The sequence below is a fragment of the Mesitornis unicolor genome, unplaced genomic scaffold (assembly GCF_000695765.1).
Source record: "Mesitornis unicolor isolate BGI_N332 unplaced genomic scaffold, ASM69576v1 scaffold1535, whole genome shotgun sequence".
NCBI lineage: Eukaryota > Metazoa > Chordata > Aves > Mesitornithiformes > Mesitornithidae > Mesitornis > Mesitornis unicolor.
In genome coordinates, this window is record NW_010184588.1 from 1 (window position 1) to 21,849 (window position 21,849).

Here is a 21,849-nt window from a genome sequence, read left to right on the forward strand (position 1 = left end):
CTGCAAACTTCCTGAGGGAGCACTCAATCCCTCACTCACATCATTGATAAAGATGTTAAACAGGATTGCCCCCAAAATGGAGCCCTGGGGAACACTGCTTGTGAGTGGTCGCCAACTGGATTTAGCTCCATTCACCACAACTCTCTGTGCTTGGCCAGTTTTTAACCCAGCAAAGTGTATGCCCATCCAAGCCATGCCCAGACAGCTTCTCCAGGAGGATGCAGTGGGAGACAGTGTCAAAGACCTTACTGAAGTCCATGTAGACAACGTCCACAGTCTTCCCCTCATCCACCAAGTAGGTCACCTCATCAATGATTGTCTAGTCCAACTGCTTGACCACTTCAGGGCCGACCAAAAGCTAAAGCAAATTATTAACGGCATTGTTGAAGTGCCTCTTAAACACTGACAGGCAATGGGGCATTGACCATCTCTCTAGGGAGCTTGTTCCAGTGTTTAGCCACTCTTCTGATAAAGAAATGTTTCCTAATGTCATCTGAACCTCCCCTGATGCAGCTATGAACCATTCCCATGCGTCTTATCACAAAATCCCAGGGAGAAGAGATCAGGATCTCCCTCTCCAATTCCCGTTCTCAGGAAGCTGTAGAGAGCAATGAGGTTGCACTTCAGTCTCCTTTTCTCCAAACTAAACAAACCCAAAGTCCTTAGCCACTACTCATAGGACACGCCTTCCAGCCTTTTCACCAGCTTTGTTGCCTTCCTCTGGACACATTAAAGTACTTCAGCAACAGAATTTGGCATTTATTCTTGTTATATTTCCTGCCACTGATGACTGCCCAATGCTCCAATCTAGCTAGATCCCTCTGCAAGGCCTCCTGTTGCTCAAGACAGTCAACAGCACCTCCCAGATTAGTATCGTCCAGTATCAGTCCAAATACTACTGCAGAGTGCTGTACTCTCTGTACCATTATTAAGAATAAAGCCCTGGTCCACCACAACAGCTCTAGATTTTATTAACATTAAGTATAATCAGCTTTCTGGAGATAAGAACAAAGGTATGTCATTCATTCACTCACTTTATATTCTCATTTGAAGGTACTTCTGGAAGTTCCACAGTTATCATGCCATCTAAGTTGGTCTTTCCAATGAAGACTGGCTTGGTGCGAAGCACATCTGGTGCAGTTTTTGCTGTCACTCTGTGCTGAAGACCCCCAGCACTATTCCCTCTGTTCGTCAGCACAAATGAATATGATGTCTCTGGCTTCAAGTTAGTGATCAGCTTTTGAGTAGCACGTCCATCCACCTCCACCACCATTTTCCCATCATCATAAAGGATCTAAGTTCATGCATAAATTGAAGGTGGTTTTGGTTATTAAGAGAAGTCAACTGATACTGTCACACTAAATTCAGGAATGAACCTAGCTATAAGTGTAAAATGAAAGTTACTGGGCATTTTAGGTTGTAAGTTAGTACTAAATTCATTACTGAAATTAAACTCTCTTTCGAGGGAAAAAGAAGAACTATGTTCATTTAAAGCAGTGTAAGCACTCATAGAATCCAGTTTCACTTATTCCGATTCAGTCTTTTTTCTTGAACCCAGAATTTACATCAAGGCACACTTGCTCATAAAGGTACCGTGACTTTTTTATTCACATTCATTCATTTTATTCAGAAAGATTTTTGCTCATCACTCACCACTGCCTGAGATGACAAAGTGATGAAGAATGATGTAGAAGAAATGCTAGTCAGACTACAGGTTACATTGAGTCTCTTTATCTAGCTAATGCTATAGTTAGTGAAGTCAAAGAGTTGTAACACAAAAGTGTGTTGATGTAAGTGTGAAAAGACAAAAACCAAAAAGGTACTCAGTTACAGTCACTACAGAAATGACTCAATTAAAAAAAGAAAAAAATTATTCTATTTTTTTCACTGTTTTCTCTAAAATACAGTAGCAATGAACTACAAATAAGCAAGGTGTTCATACCATACATAATAACCAGTATGAGGCTGGCTTGGAAATACTGCCGCAACAATGGAAAGCTTATATTGCCAAAACCCTGAATTTAACAGCTTGGGTCAATATTGTTGATTAGTTTGCATTCTCAAATATAGCAATACCAAAAAAATCCACATGTTCAGTAAGCTACTTAACTAGGTGAATGACATTCTCTAGTTTCTGTAGTTTTTTTCTCATACAGATGGAAATTAATTTACCTTGAAAGGCAAGGCTGAATTGTAATTTTCTGGAATTTCCCAGGACAGCAAAACAGAAGTCTTCATTACTGCTTTAACATGAAAATTTTTTGCAAACACTGCTGGAAAGAAAGAAACAATGTATATAAACAAGATCTTGGAGCTTAGATATTGTCATATTTCCAGCACTACTTGGGACTATTAGCTTTACATCTAGGTCAAAAACCAACAAGGACTCGATTATCCTACCTGTTTGCTCATATTTAAATATCACATTTTAACTCATTCTCACTCTTATCTAGTGACAACTCAACAGGTACATTTTCCTTACCTGAAAAGATTGTGAAGATGTTAGCCAGAACTTGCTTGGCAAGAGACAACTGAATTCTAAGGCATCCAAAACATATCAAGATTTACATACTTTACCTTTAGTGTTTGATGAACCTACTTTTATGAATGGGCCAGTCAGTTTTATTTACAGCTTCAAAAACACTGATATCCATAGACTGATACTCCTTTAAAGGTCAACGTCATAAGCAGACAAATCCTACCTTGATCCACGGGTAGTGTCCTGAACTGGACACTTGGACTATATGGACCAGGCCCTTTGCTTGTGTGGGCACGTACTTTTACATCATATGTGGTATCTGGTTTTAAGCCAGAAAGTGTCATAGAAGTATCTGCAGGAACAACTAAGAGTTCAACTGGCTGGTAAGCAACATTGATATCTCGGTACAAGATGGTATATTTGGTGATAATGCCATTTCTTTCTGCCAAGAGTGGCATCTGCCAGGTTAATTGAACTGATGTAGAAGTAGAGCTTTCTGAGTGGAGATGTTGGGGAAATCCACTGGGCACCTCTTCAGGAACAGAAATCTCTTTAACCATCTCCTCCCCAAAGCCCACTTTATTTCTAGCTGAGAGCCTGAAGACGTAAGAAGCTCCTTTGTGAATGTCTGTGGCTGTGAAGTGATCTTCCTTCTCTGAGAACTCCATGGTTGTAAATGTATCCATGTCTTTGCGACCGAATTTCAGGCGATAACCCTGCAGCGGGCCAAAGGTGTCCACGGGAGGGTGCCACTGAATTAGAGCCGTGTTCATCTGTGTGTGGCTAATCACAAGCCGAGGTTTGCCTGGAACTGTAGCACAATGTTATTTAAAGATGATAAATAAAAACAGAATTGCACGTACAACTCTTGAGGCTAGTTTTAGCAGGAATAGGGATACACTTTCTCTTCCCTCACTCTTAGTCCCACATATTACTGTCTTATGGAAAAAATAATGTCTGCTTCCTGCATTATTGAGTCATACAGTATAATGAACTACGATAGTAAAGCCATTTACTGTTCATTTTACTTTTTTCCCTTGTCACTTTTTCTAAATACAGAAAACATTTAGAGGCATATGACTTAAGAACACAGTTCAAGAACTAAAACTTCAAACAGTCATCTTATGAATGGTTCTGTCTCACTTACAAATCCTTGTTTGCAAAAAAAAGTGTATTGTCATAAGTATTCATTAATTTTATCCAAGGCACAATTCTGTCACTCCTGTAAATGGAAAAATAATTAATGATAATCATAATAATAGTAGTAGCAATAATGGAGAAATTACAAGTTTCCAGATGTGTCTAAAATAATTTTTGCCATTGATTGACAGTTAAACTGTGGTAGAAGGGAAGTCAGACCAACCTTGTCATCAACAACCATTACTATGTATGACAGAACCCTATAATTCCACTTTCCATATACAAACCACCTCCAGCTGTTTCAGCTTGGAGAGGTAGCACAGTTTGGAATTCAGTTTCTTGACTGTCCTGGCCTATCACACATGATTTAGTCTCCAGCATGGTCTTGGTGCAAGTGAACTGGATTTCTTCTGAAAAAGACTAAATTGGAATCACTTATTCCAATTGTAAGAGTGTATCTGGAAGCACACCAGATAAACTCAAATGCTTAATTGGGACTGATTGGTTCAAACTGATGATTTGTCTTTCAGAGAAGTTCAGACTGCAAGTGTGGTGAGGACATTCAGTCTACAGGATCAAATCAGCTCTAATTAAGGGGTGAATGAAACTTACAAGGTGTACAGTTTTGGAGTCCTGATATCAATTGCTCTAATTTCCTCTATTTAATTTATGCATTTATTTTTATATATTCATACATTCATATTAATTTACATGCATATATATTTCATGTCTATTTTCATTAATATTTCTATTTCAAAATAGTCTGTTTTGATTACAATTACCTATTTGATAACGAAGCATATCCATAACTATTTAGAAATTTGGTGCTCATTGTGTATCAATGCTTTACAGGTCAAGAGACTAAAATAGTTATGGGAGTATAACACAAAGTTCTTCCACAAAGACTAATTAGTCCCATCTGAATTCAGAGACTTCTCATGTGAATGTAACTGCTGCACTGTGAGCTCTGGTTCCTGTGTTTAAACACTTGAATGGATTTTATTACTTATCTTCAGTTCTCAGGCACCCAGTAAATCAGATTCTTATTGTCAGAAGTTCTGACTACGATTTCACAATGAATTAGGAATAAGGAGGGAGGAATGGCATGGCTTGAAGAAAATTCTGCATTTAATAAGCTCTTTCCTTGTTATATCTGTCATAAGTCATGACATTGCTTCCAATTGCATACGAATTATAGCTATCTTTTATGCAAAGTTTCCAAATATCCTTCCTTTTAAATGTCTTGCTCACTAGCAAGTATTATTCCCAGGAATTTTTTAAGTTTTTTTCCTACACTTTATGCTGTGTAAAGAGTACCCCTCTGACTAGTTCTGACTTTTCCTCATTGATTATTACAAGCCTGTCTGGAACAAAGAGAAGTCTGTGAAGGCCCTTTTCAGACGATATTTTTCTCTACATTATAACTGTTACTGAAACCAATGGAGCATATGAAAGAGAAGAAGAGTCCACACAAATAGAGTAACTCCTTCAGCTTTCTAGTAGAGAGACTGCTGGAAGGTGTCACTAAATTATTTATGAAATAAATTTTATTTGTATTCGTTTTTTCTTTTCTTGTGGAAGACCTCACAGTTAGAACTACTTTTTAATATTCATGTTAAACTACAGTGAAAGACAGAAATTACTACTTTTTATTAATCAGAACAGAGGAACTAATAAAGCTTAATTATCCAATAAAATACACTGTGATCAAAATGGTAAGTAACAACGGCCACTTTTTTTTTTTTTATTAATATGGAGCCTGGTTTTGCAGAGTGTGTGGAGTTCTTCTTTGTTACAATGCAACTACTGATAGGAAAAAAAAAATTTTTCTCTCTGTCTTTTTATTTCCAGATAGATTTCAGTTAACATTTTCTTTTACTAGGATCACTTGTGAATATTACAGTCTTGTGGGACTAACAGCAGGATTCTGTGCAGTGCTGCATACAGTAGCATCATGGAATATCTCTTTTAAAACCTGAATTTGCCATGACCTCACCTGAATCACAGAATGCTAGGAGTTGGAAGGGACCTCGAAAGATCATCCAGTCCAACCCCTCTGCCAGAGCAGGATCACCTAGACTAGGTCACACAGGAACGTGTCCAGGAAGGTTTTGAATGTCTCCAGAGAAGGAGACTCCACACCTCTGTGGGCAGTCTGTTCCAGTGCTCCGTAACCCTTATAGTAAAGAAGTTTTTACTCATGTTCAGATTGAACCTCCTATGCTCCAGCTTACACCCATTGTCCCTTGTCCTATCACTGGCTATCACTGAGAAGAGCCTGGCTCCTTCCTCCTGACATTTGCCAAGTGAAGTTGATCATGAAGTGAAATTGATCATAAAAAAATATATGCTCTGGTCAAGTGAAGTCCATATCCATTACTACACAGCAAGATGTCCCTCACACACCCCTTTACAACATTCATTACACCAAACAGTTGTAATGGCATGCCATTACTAGCAGATGCTCAGGCAAGCTGCCTTTCCCAAATTAGCTGAACTAATTTGTTTCCGTGAGCTGCTAAATTTTCTCCTCTTAGCTGGAATGTGTATTTCAAGAATGCTGTCCAGCACAGAAAGTAAATTCCAAATAATGGACAAGCTGTTGTGCTATGAGATTCTTCAATTACTGTGACTCAGAAATTAAAGGTGAGATTAAAGGCTCCATTAAAATTGTATGATGCCACTGACTAGTAAGTCTTAATTTTTATCAAGGTCTTGTTAAACACATATTTTTTAACTTCTGCCCCAAGTAATGAAAAATGTCAAATACTTTGACTTGGAAATGTTCAGTAATGTTTTTTCTTCCGACTTCAAAAACTAGGAAAGGAAACTGAACATGAGACAAAAACACACTATGAACTGAAAATATTAATCGTATTCAGTGAATTCACCAATAACTGCAGTTACTGTACTGCAGACTCACTTATATTTGGTGAATCTTTCCTGTTTAACAACATAAATGATGTTTTTATATCACTAACTGGACACAGCAGAGTAGTTATTATCTGAACAACTTAAAAATAGTAAGGTTCTCCAGTAAACTTTTATACCTTTATTTTTCTTTCATATATTGTATGGATATAATCTCACTCGTGCTAATACTACTGCACCTGACACAAACCTTTAAAAATTGGACTAGAAAGACAGACCCTTAATTTGGTTCATTGTAGTACTTGAATAGCACCTTTTTAGGAAAAAAAAATATCAAATGGAAACTTTCAGAAAAAAGGAGGGTGTATTTCAGACACACAAGCCCCTGGTATTAATGCATCATTCCTTCAGCTGCCTAATGTATTCTCATAAAATGACAGTTAGCTGGAAACTTTCAGTACTGACTGTATTTATTGTCTCCTTGCCTAGGAAATTTCCTTACAAGAAAGAGCTCAAGCAAACAGGAACAGCAAGTGAAGTAGTGCTCATACAACCTGGAACGTATGAAGGAGCAAAATGGTAAATAGTTGTTGTCCAAGAGAGCAGGAAAAAACAACACTTGTCTACAGGGTGAAACAAACAGCAAGAACAGTGTAATATATATTAAATTTATAGGCATGTCTCCGATTCTCAGTTGCTCCTCAGTCACTCAGGGTTTTATAGGACATGGGATTTGTTTGTCTTCCTAAAGTAGAAGCACCAAAGATCTTGGAAGAGTGAAACATGGATAGTCAATATAGATTAAATGTACAGAAGCTTTAAATTTTGAGAGCAGGTTTGCATAGCCTATGTTGATGTCTAGAAACCAACCAAATCATAATCTATATTATTGTGCTTATTTAAATTGGGAACTGAACTTTAAAAAGAAAAATGGATCTGGTGTATTTTCTTAAATCAAGTTCAAATGCAAGTGAGAAGTATATTATCACTTCTTTTTCCAGACCATGAGAATTCAGGAAAGATAAGAAGCTGGAGGGTAAGTTTCAGCATCAGTCAAGCGTAATGACTAGAAGGTACTCTAAAATCTGGAAAACAACTATATTGTATATCTAGTCACTAAGACTAATATTTTTCCAAGGAAGCTGATGAGACAAGGATATAGTTGATTCTGACATTAGTACAATGTGCTTTACACTCAGTGATCTTTTTTTAATGAGTCAATTAGTATAAACACAGATTCATATGCCTATTGGACTTTATACATTAGCATAAACAATACAGTGTAGTAAAGAAAACTTGTAACAATGCTGAAAAGGCTTACATGTGATTGTAATGAAATATCCTTAAGGGCTACACTACAAAACGCAGAAAACAAACACCTACAGGCTGTCATCACCTGAAGGTGAACACCACACTAAGGCTGTGGTGGCATCATTTGGTTAAGCTGTGTGACAGCGAACGGTTTAAATTTAAAAAACCTTATTCCTCATCTAAAAACAACTGAGTTGATTCCATTAGTGAAATTAATCAGCTGACCTGGTCATGCAGTCAGATTGCTACCATCTAGTACCACCTGTGATCAAAGGCAGACTGAACACAGTGGCATGGCATATTTTGTCCCAGTTATGCCTCAGACTGCCACTGAAGCAAGATGGGCTTCAGGGTTCCACAGGCTGGACTTTCACTGTGTTTTCTAGTTCTCTGCTTCAGTAATCACATTCTTCTGAGATAAGCTGTGACTGCCATACAGATAGGTTCTTTTAGTATTCTTACTGACAGGCAGCAGCACTGCTGCTCTCACAAAGATCAGGAAAGCCATTCACAAGTTTCTCAAATATCCTTTTCAGCCCTGAATTTGTATTTCTTCCTCTCCAAGAAGACACCAATCAGAATGGAAGAGCTACTAGAAAGTATAAAGTATTACAGTTTGGATGAGTCTTGAACTGAAAAAGGGAGAAAAGTGGACACTGGTTCTGTTTTTATCCAAATAAATGAAGGGCCAAATAGTGAAACAGAAAACCCTATGTCCTATAAACACTTTTTACACAACAAATAGTAGGAGAAAAACATGAGCAGCAAAACTCAAAGGCATTATTCAGAGATTAAGGGGTATGTAAGTATTACCTGCACCAGTAGTAGATACGAGTTTGGGCTTGCTGCGTGCTCCATCACCTTTTGTTGTATAGGCTGTCACAGTGAAGGAGTATGTCGTTTCAGGCTGCAGCCCAGAAATTATCATTTCCTAAGATGAAATAAAACAAGAACAATTTATCAAAAATAGACTGTTTTCCAAGAGAGCACAGAATCCTTTAGACATCCCTGTATATTACATACAATGTGGAGCACACTTTTGTGCTACTGGCAGTGATAGCAAGCATTTGAGAGCACCAACAGACTGTTCGGTGTAAAATACTTCATAATGCAAGATAATTCACTCGCTCAAGCATTAAAAGACAGCACACTTCTAGTAGCATGCCTCAGGTAGTTTGAGGTACAAGTCCAGAGGCTTAGTGGTGTGAACAGTGAATAAAACCTTCTGAAATACCTTGCCTGAATAATTCTACTGGTATTGTGAAATCTGATATGTAGATATCAGAAACTCCATTTAACTTACTCATTGACAGGACATCACTGATATAGTTATAAAATGCCTACTAAGAAGAGTGTTGCATTTATAAGTACACTTTATAACTAATCACGGTTTAGTTGAACAAGAAAGACTTGTTACTTTTGTAATGCTTTCATTGCGACCCGTGTCACTGGTTGGATTGTGCATCTAAATCTCAAAGGACTTCAGAAACAACTCACTCTTCAGGTCTAAAAGAACTACCTAAAACTTCATTAAAAATCTGGTCGGAAGCTAAATCTGATGGCCCTCAAACAAATGACACCATCTACAAAACAAGTAGTTCTTCAGCTAGCACAAGTGAATGGGAGCAAGACCAAACTGGAAGTACCAAAAAAACACAAGGGGAGACTTTTTACAAATGTGTGTGCACAAACACGTATACACACACAGAAGATGTTGTAGGAGCAGCCACCTGAAATGAACTAAACATACATCATGCTATAGGTGCAGCCAGAGAAATTTAAGCCTTGACATTCACATTATAAATAAATTTTACATGCAAATACAAAAGCACAGTATTTTGAAGTATCTAACTGGCCCAAAGTTCGCAACTCATCAGCTTCCAGTCTGTAACCACTGAACTACTCCTTTGCGTTTTCACATGCCTGAATTAATTTACACTAAATTCCACAGCTGCCAGAGAGATGGTATATTTATGTGTTTAGAATAAATAGCAAATGTGCTATCACACATCCCTCAGATGCAAAAACCATAAAAGTTAATATAAAAATTATGGGTCAGACTATTCACAGTAAATGGATTTTTCAAGACAGCGGGTATAAGCTTAGTATAGATGTGGTTAGAATTTAGCATTGTATGTACAGTCAGTTATTAGCAATATAGAAATAACATTGTAATCATCAGAATGAAAGGGCAAAAACAGCTCAGATAAAATTAAAACACATAAAAACACATTTAAAAAACCCTTCTTAGAATCTTATCTCTGAACATGAGGAAAAACTTTTTTACTGTAAGGGTTACAAAGCACTGGAACAGGCTGCCCGGAGAGGTTGTGGGGTCTCCTTCTCTGGAGACATTCAAAAACCACCTGGACGCATTCCTGTGCAACAGCAGCAGACCGTGCAGCAGTCTAGGTGATCCTGCTCCGGCAGGGGGGTTGGACTGGATGATCTTTTGAGGTCCCTTCCAATTCCTACTAGTCTGTGATTCTGTGATCTCAGAATTGAAATGACCCTAAAGGCCAGAATCAGTAGACAAACTTCTCATCTTTGGTAAGAAAACTGAAACTTGTATTAGCAGAATAAAATTGTATAAGGCAAAAAAATTGTCATCCTTTTAAAAAGTTATGAAGATATTAGCCTCATCTAAAGCAAACAGTATTTCACTGTGTAAGAGATATGACTGCAGATAGTGCTGTCATATAAAAGCATGATTTGGATACAGCAAACACTATTACTTAGGCATAAACAATGCAGAGTGTTTGGCTCCTCTGACGGAATACAGAATACATTTATCAAATTACCAAAAAGAAAGCACAACTAAATTCAACTTTCAGCTACACTAAAAAACGTTAACCTTAAAATGCATACAGAAAAGTGTGACTGTTGTTATGCAACTCTGAACCACTTTCATTCAATTTTTCTAATACCTTCTTTTAAAGAGGAAATTATGAGGTAAAGTTAGTGAGAGCCATCAAAAAGAAAACACAGAGCAGTTCCGTACATTTTGGCATCATGCCAGAACAAGCAAGTAACAGTAACCCCCACTTTCCCTGGGAAAATTTAAAAAAAAAAAGAGGAAAAAAAGTGCCATAAGGGAAATATCTTCAATGTTAGGAACATGCATTTGTGCATTTGACAAAAAAAAAAAAAAAGAAACAAACTCCAAAACCAAAGAATCAGAAGAAAACTCAAAAAATAAAAGGAGATTACAAGCAAACAAGCAAAAAGGCAAACAGATCTCAAACCCAACAAACACTGTTTTTCTGGCCAGTCAAAAACTACTCACATGTTCAGTAGTATCATCATATTCCCACTGATTGAGAGTAAAGAATGTTGGAAGGAAAAACAAATGAAATGAACAGATTTGTAGCCTGGTTGAGGTAAGTTTTTCTTCTTAACAGTAAAATATATATGAAAGGTGTCTGGAAAAATCATGTACAATTTGAATTAATCATGCAGAATCATGTAGAATTTGGTAAACAAAATCAGGCCAGGCATTTTAAATTCCATTTCTGCTCTCCCTAAAAGACAGTTACTTCACTTTCCTTGACAGATGAAAGACTTAATGAATCCTCTTGTACAATGTAGTAATATTTTATAATATATTGTAGTAGTAGAAGCCACCAAGGCAGGATTAAAGACTACTTAGTTTCTTTAGTCAGGTTACTAAGCTATAGGCTTGATTTTCATAAATGGATGCAACTCCTTATTTAAATTTCTAGCAGGATTTTTTAGTTTTGAAACCTAACCACACTGATCTTTAACCATCATGTCTTCATACTTGCACAAGTCCTAACTATTTAGGACACAGTACTATGACAGGCAAGAAGGAGTTATGGGAGGAGAAAGGAGGTGACTATCCAGAGTGAACCAATGGCAAACAGGCGGGTCAATGCCTAACTTGGCAAAAAAAAAAAAAATATGGCTTTTGTCTTCATGATATTTAGGCTCCAATATCTCATCCGGTCTCCTGTTTCTGACTTTCTAGTTTCAAAATTATTTTAAACTACTACCAGACAGAGGTTGAAAGTGAAAATCTGTGCAAGGAAGGGAAGAACCAAAATGCAGCAGCATCTCCTTTTCTATCTTCTCTCCCTTTTCCACCCATCCCACTTCCCCACCTGTTTCCATCTTTCTCTCCACTGAATTTAAGCTGTAAGAACATCTTGTTTTGCAAAACAGGTAAATACATATAGACAGACAGACAGACTCGCAGGTAAAACTGCAACAAAAACTTCCATGAACAGAAACAATACTTTGGGAAGAGGGACATTAGCAAAACGCGGGTACAGGAGATCTGTTCTCAGAAAAGATCAGCAGAGCTTAAATTTAGAATTAAGACTTGACAAAGAAACAAAAGAAGACAAAAATCATTTCTTTATTTATATAAATGCTTAAGAAGCAAATTTAAATCTGTATTTAATGCTAGGTTGATAATTTCTTATAAATTCCAGTCTCTCCAGTCATAAATTCAGAGCTAGCAGTGAGAGATGTGTACTTGATAATAGCTTCAATGTAGGATGATTCCTTCAGTACCAGAAGCTATGAGAATCTTCAGTTTTATAGAGTACTAGTGTATCCTAATCAGTAAAATCCCATTTTAGAAGCCTTTTTAAACTTGGCTTTTGTTTTTATCATGTCTCATAATTTATAAAACAGATGGGGAATTCTGCAATACAAGTAACCCCATATCTTTTTAAACTAAGCTCCTCATTTTATTGCACATACATGAATAACGACAAGTATAAATACGTCAGTGATTTCTAAAGTTGTACTTTAGAAAGTATACTATAGAGTAAAGTCTCCAGGTTTAAAGGAGCCAGCAGAATAACACAGCCTAGAATACAGTTGCATAACTATACAGAAAAGGGTGCCTAGGTTTGGCCCCAAAAAAATTAAATACAAGTATTCTGAAAACACGTTGTTAAAACAGAGATAAAACATGTTAGCTAGTAGGCTGGAATATAGAAAGAATAAAAAAGGCAATTCTGGATAGCTCTCTGGTACATGAAATGTTTTCACTGTGACTCAGCAAAGAACATAAAATGCTCTAATTACCTGTGCATCAGCCAGCATGATGTCCTTGAGCATGGGCTGACCCTTTGGCTCTCCATTTTCCATCCTCACATAGTGGACCTGGTATCCTCGGATCTGACCATGCTGCTTATTGGGTACAGGCGAGCGCCATGAAACTTTAACAGCAGTAGAGTTGACAGCCTCTACCTCGACTTTGCGAGGAGGACCACTAGGAACTGGAACAACATCATTGGACAGAAGAGAATTACAGGCACCTGTCCCACCCATGTCTTTTGCTTTTTTTTTTTTAAAGGGCAGACTCGCTATGTTTTCTTTGAAGAATACAAATTGTTTGACAAATGAAAATGCTCAACCAATCTGCTCTACCTTTCAGTGAAAAGATCAAAAAACATGACTGATGCAAAAAATGGAAGAAAAAAGAGTATCAGAGAAATAGAAAAACATGTAAAAATGTACAAAAGCCAAGGAAGATGCTTTGAAATTCAAAGCATTATAATACAAATAGATATTGTAATCATTTAAATTATAATACTACTACTAATAAAAACACAAAAGATTTTAAAAAAGTTTTCCTTATTTTTGTTTGCTAAGTTGTTTCTTTGAGTTTTTTTTCAGTAGTATAAAAAGGAGGCTGATAATAGGGCTGTCTTCTGTCACTTTCAAGCATGGAAGAAATAAATGTGTGGAGCATCAGTTTTCCAAGATCAAAAACAAAACTGGAAAAAAACCCAAACCAAACCCCCAAAAAACCCAAATCAAAAAGCACAACATGGAACAAGAAAGCAGTTAAAAAAGAAAAAGAGCAATACCTGAAAAAAAGTTCACAGACATAAGTGTTTAAAAATAACAATGACTGTAAAAACAAGGAAAAGGCAGAAAGATTGTCCCCTGAGAATCGCTTTTAAGGGAGGAGCAAGAAGGATATGTATGTGCTCAAAGGGGCAGCAGTTTCATGTCACTCACAAAAAGGTACTTTCTGTTAAAAAAATATCAAATATAAAAATGGTGCAGAAAGGACAAGTCTTTCATTAAAAAACTCAAAGGGTGATAGTATCTGTGATTTGGGAGAAAAGAGGAGCAGAAAAAAATACCGTTAGGCTATGCAAAAGACAGCAGATCGACAGAGAGTCATAGATGCGCAAACTGATGTAGTGGAGGCAACATACCATCTTCATCTGTCCGAATCAATACTGCTAAGCTTTCTGGGCCAGGTCCAACATCAGTGTGGGCAGTCACAGAGATCCGGTACTCAGTCCATTTTTCCAGCTGTTCCAAAAGGTATTGGGTACTGTCCGAGGAAATTCCCAAAATTTCATGGGGTGTGACATCTTCTCCATCAATCCCAATGTACTTGATGGAGTATTCAGTGATAATGCCATTCTGTTTTTCCACTGGTGGAGGTTTCCAACTTACCAAAATGCTAGTGGAGCTGGGGCTTGTGCAACTAATGTCTTGAGGAGGAGCTGATGGCTCTAATTTCAGTAGTGGGTTAAAGGAGGATTTGAGTGAAAGGATAGGAGTGATTGAAAAAAATGAACAAAAGAAAAAATAAAAATAAATAAAAGACAACAGAATGAAAATAAAAAATGAACTAAAAAAAGCAGAAACTTAAAAAGGCAAAATGTCAGATAATCATATATACCTTGGCTTATTAACATGAGGAAACTGAAAATGAATAGACCAACTAAATGGTGAAAAAGGATGTAGGGGAAATATATGAAAATGAAACCTCAAAATAATATTACCTACCTTTAATTAAAATCCTTCTTGAAATAAAACAAAAACGTGACACTTCTATGACTACTGACTATCTTTATAATTATCACAATTAGTGCAAGCTGTAGTATTTTGAATGACATGTGATATGTATTTACTTACAAATTTGGACATATCCCCTTCAAGTGGATTTACTTTCTTTGAGAAAAAAAAATTCTTACAGAATTCCTAAAAACTTGCAATAATTGCTAGAAATTACTCTACAAATTACCATTTTTGTAGCCTCCCCACTCTCATAAATTATTATTTTTCCAAGTTTTTTTATAACTGAGTCTGCCTGGCACAAGTCAACTGCAAATTATGTTTAAATGGAAAGCATTTACTGAAATATTTATTGTAGTCAACATACTAGGAGCATGCAGTCAATAGAAGAAGAAAGTCTTAGTCAAAGATTTACCTACCAGGAAAAAGTGACAGGCTTGTTGATTCTGACTGTAACTTGTACTTACCCTAGATCAGCTGTCAGTTTTATTTTTTTTAACTCCTCTTGGAGACACCTTTGCTAGCAAAGAATTAAATCCTACCAGTAATGTAGGTAAGTTCTATAGGAAAAAAAAAAAATCTACCCCCAAACGACGTGTCAAGAAAGCAGGTATTAATTTTACAAAAAGAGATCACAAGCTCAGGATATCAGAATGGTGGGAGATTCTGACTTTGTTTCATCTTTTGTCACCAGCACCAATCTCCCAGAGCAAAAACGCTCACCTTTACTGATTTATACTCCAAGAAGTCTGTTGGCATATTTACCTTTTCCGGGCTCCAGAGCATTTAAGCATGTATGTCATTCCATTGCTTTCAGTGAGGGAATTCAAGTACTGAAAGTTAGGTATGCATTTATGTGCTTAAATGCACTTTGACTGAGCAAAGTCTATGCTTACTAACTGAGATCATTCAGAGCACCAAAAAAGGAGCCACAGTTCAAATTCTGTTGCAGAAGTAGTGGATGTAGACTTTTATTTCTGCTTTCTCTCTTGCAAGGACAACATAAATTTTGGGTGCAGTATCTTTATGATGCCTTTTTTCTTGTATACTATTTTCTTCCCACTTCTTCAGGGAAAAAAAAGAAACAAATGGATTTCTGGTACTTATACTAGGCACATCAAACAAAATTAAATCAACAGAGAAGGCCTAGGACCCTGCTGCGACTTATTGCATTTACACATGTATCCTTCAGTTCCCTACTGCTCTTCTACAAGGATCAGTGGCTTTTTACTCCGTATGATACACTGTTCTTCTAAAGGGAAAACAGGAGGGAATGTACTAGCACTTCAACTTGCTAGAAGAGGTGGATGGGGGGGACAGATGAGAATGATGACATCTGGGGTTTTGTTTCAGGCTAATTTAGTAACCAAGTACTCAAAACATGTTGAGTCCCCTTCTACCATTGACTTGTGCAGGAAGTAAAATACAAGTAAAATGTCCCTTAAGGTTCTTGTATGTAAAGAAATAAATCCCTGTAGCATCTTTCTCTGAAACCAATATGAAAGGCAATAGTGTATTCTGGTGAATATTGCTAATAAACTCAAAGAGGTTTATTAATTTTTAATCCACTATACTCTGAAAATGCAAAATATTACATTTATGTAACTAAGGATAACCTGTAGGCTACTTGTGTAACCAGCTATATTAATATATATAATTTTTAGTTAAAATACACTATCTTTGCAGTAAAGATTTTGCAGTCTTTTCAGCAAGTAACCAGTGTCTGCCTATTGAAATCAACTGCAGTTTCCTACTAGTTGAAGACATAAGGCTGACAAAAATGTAACATGCTCTTGTATTCACGAAGGGAAAAAAAATGGCAATGTGCTTATATATGGAACATGCAACCTTGGCCCTTAAATGTTTATTTTGTATGTAGTCTAAGCAATCCTCACTCAAATAAGAGAATGATCATTCTGAATAGCTGAAGTGGCTCCCACAATAAATAAACTTTTCTTGATCAAATTATTGATTCTGGAATACTAACATTTAAAGGGGCCTTGCCACTATTTTTAAAACTAGCCTTGTGTTATACAATCATATTTTATGCTTATTCCAAATACTTTAGAAGTGCTTCACGACAACATTTAGCTTTTGTAAAAGGTCTGCAGCACTGCTATCTCCAGTCACACTAATTACTATAAATATATAACACTAACAAAGAATGATACTGTAATCACGTCTGTTATGACTGCAAATTAAAAAGCCTCACGTCAATTGAAAATATGAATTTTCTGCTTTGAATTATATTACTTTAAGAAAAGGCCATTTAAATTAAAATAAAGGCTATTTAATGTAAAATAAGTACAAACAGAATTGCACTAAGCTTTCAAATGACACAATGTAATGCAAACTGTCAGGAAAGCATAGCTTATCAGGGAGGAGCGGCACTTGTGGACATCATCCTTGAATATCTGATCATTTTAATTAAGTCTTAATTTAAATTTTTTAAAATACATACATAAATTCCTGACAAATTTTTGCATCTCATTTGCAGACAAATGGCATTTCATGGCATTGTTTCCATAAGCATCCACTTTATGAAAGTTTTAGTACAGTCTGAAATATTCAATCTGCAAATTTTCTGTATTTCAGGGAGATGCTGCAGGAACCACCGAGGAAGGAAATCTGCAGATGGGGCAGGTGGAATTTTACAGGTGAAGGACTGTTATTAATGTACATCTGTATCATAATGAAGCATTTTATCCTATTATAACAGAAAATAAAATATTGTTATTACAGCATAATATTGTCTCCTTAGACATTGGTTTATAGAGTTTTTTCCGAAACTACGTAGGAGCCACTCACATATAAAGCTGATCACAATACACCTAGAAAAATACATATCTTAAGCATTCTTTTGCTGTATTAAGCACCATGAATGCTGTATTTTTATCATTTTGCTTTTTTCCTCTGTGGTTGCCTCTGTGGGCTACTGAGATTAATCTCTTTGAGAAACACAAGACCAGGGAAGAAAGTTAGCAAGGAAAGACACCTACTTGACTGCATGGTTCTCGCTGAGATTTCTGCTGTTGAAGCACCCAGGCCTTGAGGAGAACGAGCAGCTAGACGAAATAAGTACAAGCTGTTTGGCCTTAAGCCTTGCAGGCGATAAGATGTAGTAGGTTCAGTGGAAACCCATTGCTAAAGGTAGGTAATAAGAGGATACCTCGATTAATATTCAGAGACTCTGAATTCCATGTGTTGTTTATAGAAGAAATAATTTTATACTTTATGATTATAAAATTTCTCACTGAGAAAAAAATAAACCAAGAACATAAATCAGAACAAAAGCAAACTAAATCAAAACAAAAATGAATACATTACTTTTGACAAACACACATTAAGGAACAATAATTTTTGAAGTCAACAGCTTATTGGGTATAACTCAGAGCCAGAAATATTGTTTTACTGTTTGAGGAATTAATAGCTGTGTAGAAAGTACAAAAGGCTTTTCAGGCAATAACACAGGAACAAAGCCTTACCTATAGTTATAGCTACCTCTTTTGACTGTGAACTACACGGTTTTAATATGTGAGTAACTTTGGGTTTAATCTTGTAGTTAAATTTGTGTTCAAATGGTTGAGAAGCAAGTTCTTTCAAAGGGTAACTTATTAAGTAGGAGCCTGCATCCTATTTGGAGGTGAAATATGGATCTGGCCCCCATCCACAACATAAGCTTATGCATTCACAGTTTATGTGTGACACGACCATAACATAAACTCAGCTGAAGCATCAGCAATGAGTAGATGGAGGAGAAATCAATGAGGCTGATACTTTCCTGTAGCCTTGTGAGACTGTTGGCTTCTTTCTTTCATCTGGGACACCTGGTATTATCACATTGTCTCTGTACCAGAATAAGTTTATTCTAAAGTCTATGGCACTAATACCACACTCAAACTGAAAATTCTTTAAGAAATAATGGTGCAGAAAAGGTCCATAGAAGGTTTTTATCTTAACCCACATATTTTCTTCTCATATATTACTGAAAGATTAGACAAGCTGGAGAAATCTCTTACATGGTAGCAAAGAGAAACAAAACTTCTCTGAGACTTCAAACAGACATCAAAGTCCAGGTGTAAGTGCAAAAAATCTTAATGGGTCCATAATATGCCCCAAAACTCATCTGCTTCCAAGCCTTTGTAGAGGTGAAGGCTCATAGAGACACAATCAATTTTTGAAACTGGATGAAACTTCTGCCGATGACTCATTGTGAATAATAGCAAATTTCATCACCTTTGCTACCGTTTACACACTCTCAGTCTATCATTAGGCTTACTGCTGGATTTAACAAACTGTTAAACATCAAGACATTGGTACTAAAGAAAGTTAAAAGTTCATCAGTTCTAAACCATCACAGCATTTTATGTCTGACTCTGCAACTAGTATTTAAAAGATGTACAGCCTTTTTACTTACCTCCTCCCCATGCTCTCCATCTTTGTAAACCAGTTCATAGCTGGAAATGGTATCAGAGCGTGGAGGTGTCCAGGAAAGTAATATGCTCGTTTCAGACTCAGGTTCTGCTTTGAAGTTCAGTGGCTGACCAGGCACTAAAGAAAAGTTCAGCAGTGTTTCCAACTGTTTATTTGGGTAGTTCAACACTTATCTTTCAAACCTTTTAAACTATGATCTGAACATTTCACAGAATATTACTTTTATTAAACTTACTGAGCTTAAACAAATGGATTAACTGTACTATGAAATAAATTAATCTGAGGTCAGAAAAAAATAATGATATTTTTAATTCACACATTACAAATTATCAAGGACTTCAAATAAATGCTTTGCAGTGTAAATAATGCACACAGAACTGAAATGCAATTGAACAGAAACTTGGCGATGAATACCAGGACTCTAATAACCTGTATGTGAAATGGCAAATATATACATTCATATATGTATGTGTGTGTATATGGGGAAATGCTAGTATTACTTAAGATTGGCTGGAATAGTAAAAAATAAAGTGTTAAAACCACTACATGTATTTCCAAATCTGAAAACGGTTTGTTCAGCTCATAACTAACTAAATACATCCTGCTTTTTAAGAAGACACCTAAGTATTCAATGCTTTTGCAACCTGAAGAAGTTATAACCTACTGAAGAGATCTTCAGTAATGTTCTCTTTAAGTGGCATATTTCTATTTTCTGGTATTTTCACCAATACAGCTGAATTTCTAGCAACACTTTCTAATCACAAGAACTAAAAATGCAACTTTGATTCCAGTAGTCAAGAAGGTTCCCTGCTGTTACATCTTGTGTAATGGTCACAGAAATTATCAAGACTAAATGCTACCCTCATTTACTTCTGCACATCTATGGCAAACAAAGGTTGACTGGGAAAAGACAGCAAAATATAACCCTGTCATTGGAAAGTACACAATCATTTTGACACCCAAGTTCTAAACCATTACTTTCAGTTAATAATGCTGTTGATAAGGCATGAAATAGTCTTCTACAGCACTTCTAGCTTTTCAAGAGTAAAATGTGGCGTGCTCTTATTTTTTAAGACAAATTATGAGTTGTACTTCTTAGGACATACCAAGAACAGGTGTGATAAGTGGGATGTGACAATAAAGACTGTTTCACAATCATCTTTTGGGGTAGAATTTTATTATAACAATACCAGTATGTTCTTTCGCACAGCAAAAGACTTAAAAACATCACGGACCAAACAGTAAAAACAGTATGTGATTGTAACCTTTATCTTCTCCAGACTTCTATAGAATGTCTCTCTGAGGATAACACTGCCCTCATCTACACTGCTGCAGGTTTGACATCTAACCTTTAAACAGACAGATAACCTGTCAACATGAGGTGCATATTCAAGCTTCTGTGTGGAGGTTGCAAGTCCCTACCATTCACTTATTTTTTATCAGAAATAGGACAAAACAAAAAAAGGATAAGAGTATTTAGCTATTTTTCTAAAAGATGTCTGGTGTAAACAGAGACCACTTTGTGGGTATTGCAAAGTGCAAAAGAGAAAAGATCATGAACCACAGGGACCAATTACAGAAGATATCAACTAAGTACTTATGACAGAAATACTTCTAATTTTATCTTTTTAAAATTGAATGGATTTGAAATTAAGAGGGAGAGAGTGAGATAACTGGATAATTCCTAAATTTTAAACAGATTCTGAAATACCACTGGATAAAACTTTAACTTGGCAAATCTATAGCATTCCTGTATAAATGCATTTACTAGGTGAACATTATAACTTCTTAGGTTAACCACTTCAAAACGCTCCTGAATATTAATCAGACAACAGCTGCAGATTTGCCTCCTGTTGAACATGACTTTAAGTAGATATGGAGCCCCAATGCAGGCTTGCCAAAACTGAATAATAAAATCTGGTATCTAGGCAGCTATTTGGCAGTGTTTATTTTGCTACAGGTTGTTTCAAATGTATCTCGGGAAACTCATGTGGGTACCTGGCTGTAGGCATTTTGTTTGCTTCATCTGACAAAAAGACAAAAACTGGTAAAACTCACCTGTGGAAAAAAAAATATTTGCTTCAACATTTATATAAAAAAATAGGGAAAAAATTATTTCAGCAAAGTAATTGAGCAGTAGGGTTGGAGTTACAAAATCAACTTTGACTCATCATGGAAGGTCAAACAGCAGCTTATGCTATCTGTGCCATGCTATCCAACTTGTGTTTGACATCTGTATCAGAGATGGAGGGCACACACTCCAGGTTTGCAGATGCCATCAAGTTGGGGAGGACCAGCTGACACACTCGAGGGTCAGGTTGCCGTAAAAAGGGAGCTGAAGAGCTGGGAGGAACAGGCTCCCATAAAGTACAGAAAACCATTTCCCAGGAAGGCAGAGCCCTGCAGGGATGCAGGCTGGGGCTGATGGGGCCAGGGAGCAGCTGCTGGGGATGGTCCTGTGCCCTGGCCGTCAGTGAACTGAGCATGGCCCCCCCCCCCAGGGCCCAGACAGCAACAAGGGCAAGCCATGCCTGGGGTGGTCTGAGCAGGAGATGGTCCTGAGAGCCAATGGAGGGCAGGGACTGTCCCCTCTGCTCAGTGCCTGTCAGATCATATCTGGGTACCGCATCTAGTTTTGAGCCTCATCAAAGTGGCTCTGGGCTGAAGCCCTTGTTCTTGCCCTGCAAAGAGAGGCTGAAGGACTGGGTGCTGGTTCAACTGGGAGAAGGGATGGCTTTGGCCGCACCCAGCAGCATCCCTGGCACTGAAGGAATGGAGGAGATGCAGCCAGGCTCTTCACAGCAGTGTGTGGCAGAAGG

The 21,849-nt window shown here is 36.9% G+C and overlaps 1 protein-coding gene across 1 annotated transcript in view; it reads right to left on the minus strand.

Moving 5' to 3' along the window:
* Positions 1 to 1,034: 1,034 nt before the first annotated feature.
* The window catches only part of LOC104540636 (receptor-type tyrosine-protein phosphatase delta), a gene marked incomplete at both ends in the record, with an annotated part of 28,518 nt that continues 7,703 nt past the window's right edge, over positions 1,035 to 21,849 (minus strand). The window contains 9 exons of the mRNA XM_010184494.1: positions 1,035 to 1,294; positions 2,173 to 2,270; positions 2,703 to 3,290; positions 8,615 to 8,732; positions 11,088 to 11,114; positions 12,860 to 13,053; positions 14,005 to 14,310; positions 17,596 to 17,740; positions 19,014 to 19,147. Of these exons, the coding sequence (XP_010182796.1) occupies positions 1,035 to 1,294; positions 2,173 to 2,270; positions 2,703 to 3,290; positions 8,615 to 8,732; positions 11,088 to 11,114; positions 12,860 to 13,053; positions 14,005 to 14,310; positions 17,596 to 17,740; positions 19,014 to 19,147 (1,870 nt within the window). The remainder of the gene's footprint in view (positions 1,295 to 2,172; positions 2,271 to 2,702; positions 3,291 to 8,614; positions 8,733 to 11,087; positions 11,115 to 12,859; positions 13,054 to 14,004; positions 14,311 to 17,595; positions 17,741 to 19,013; positions 19,148 to 21,849) is intronic.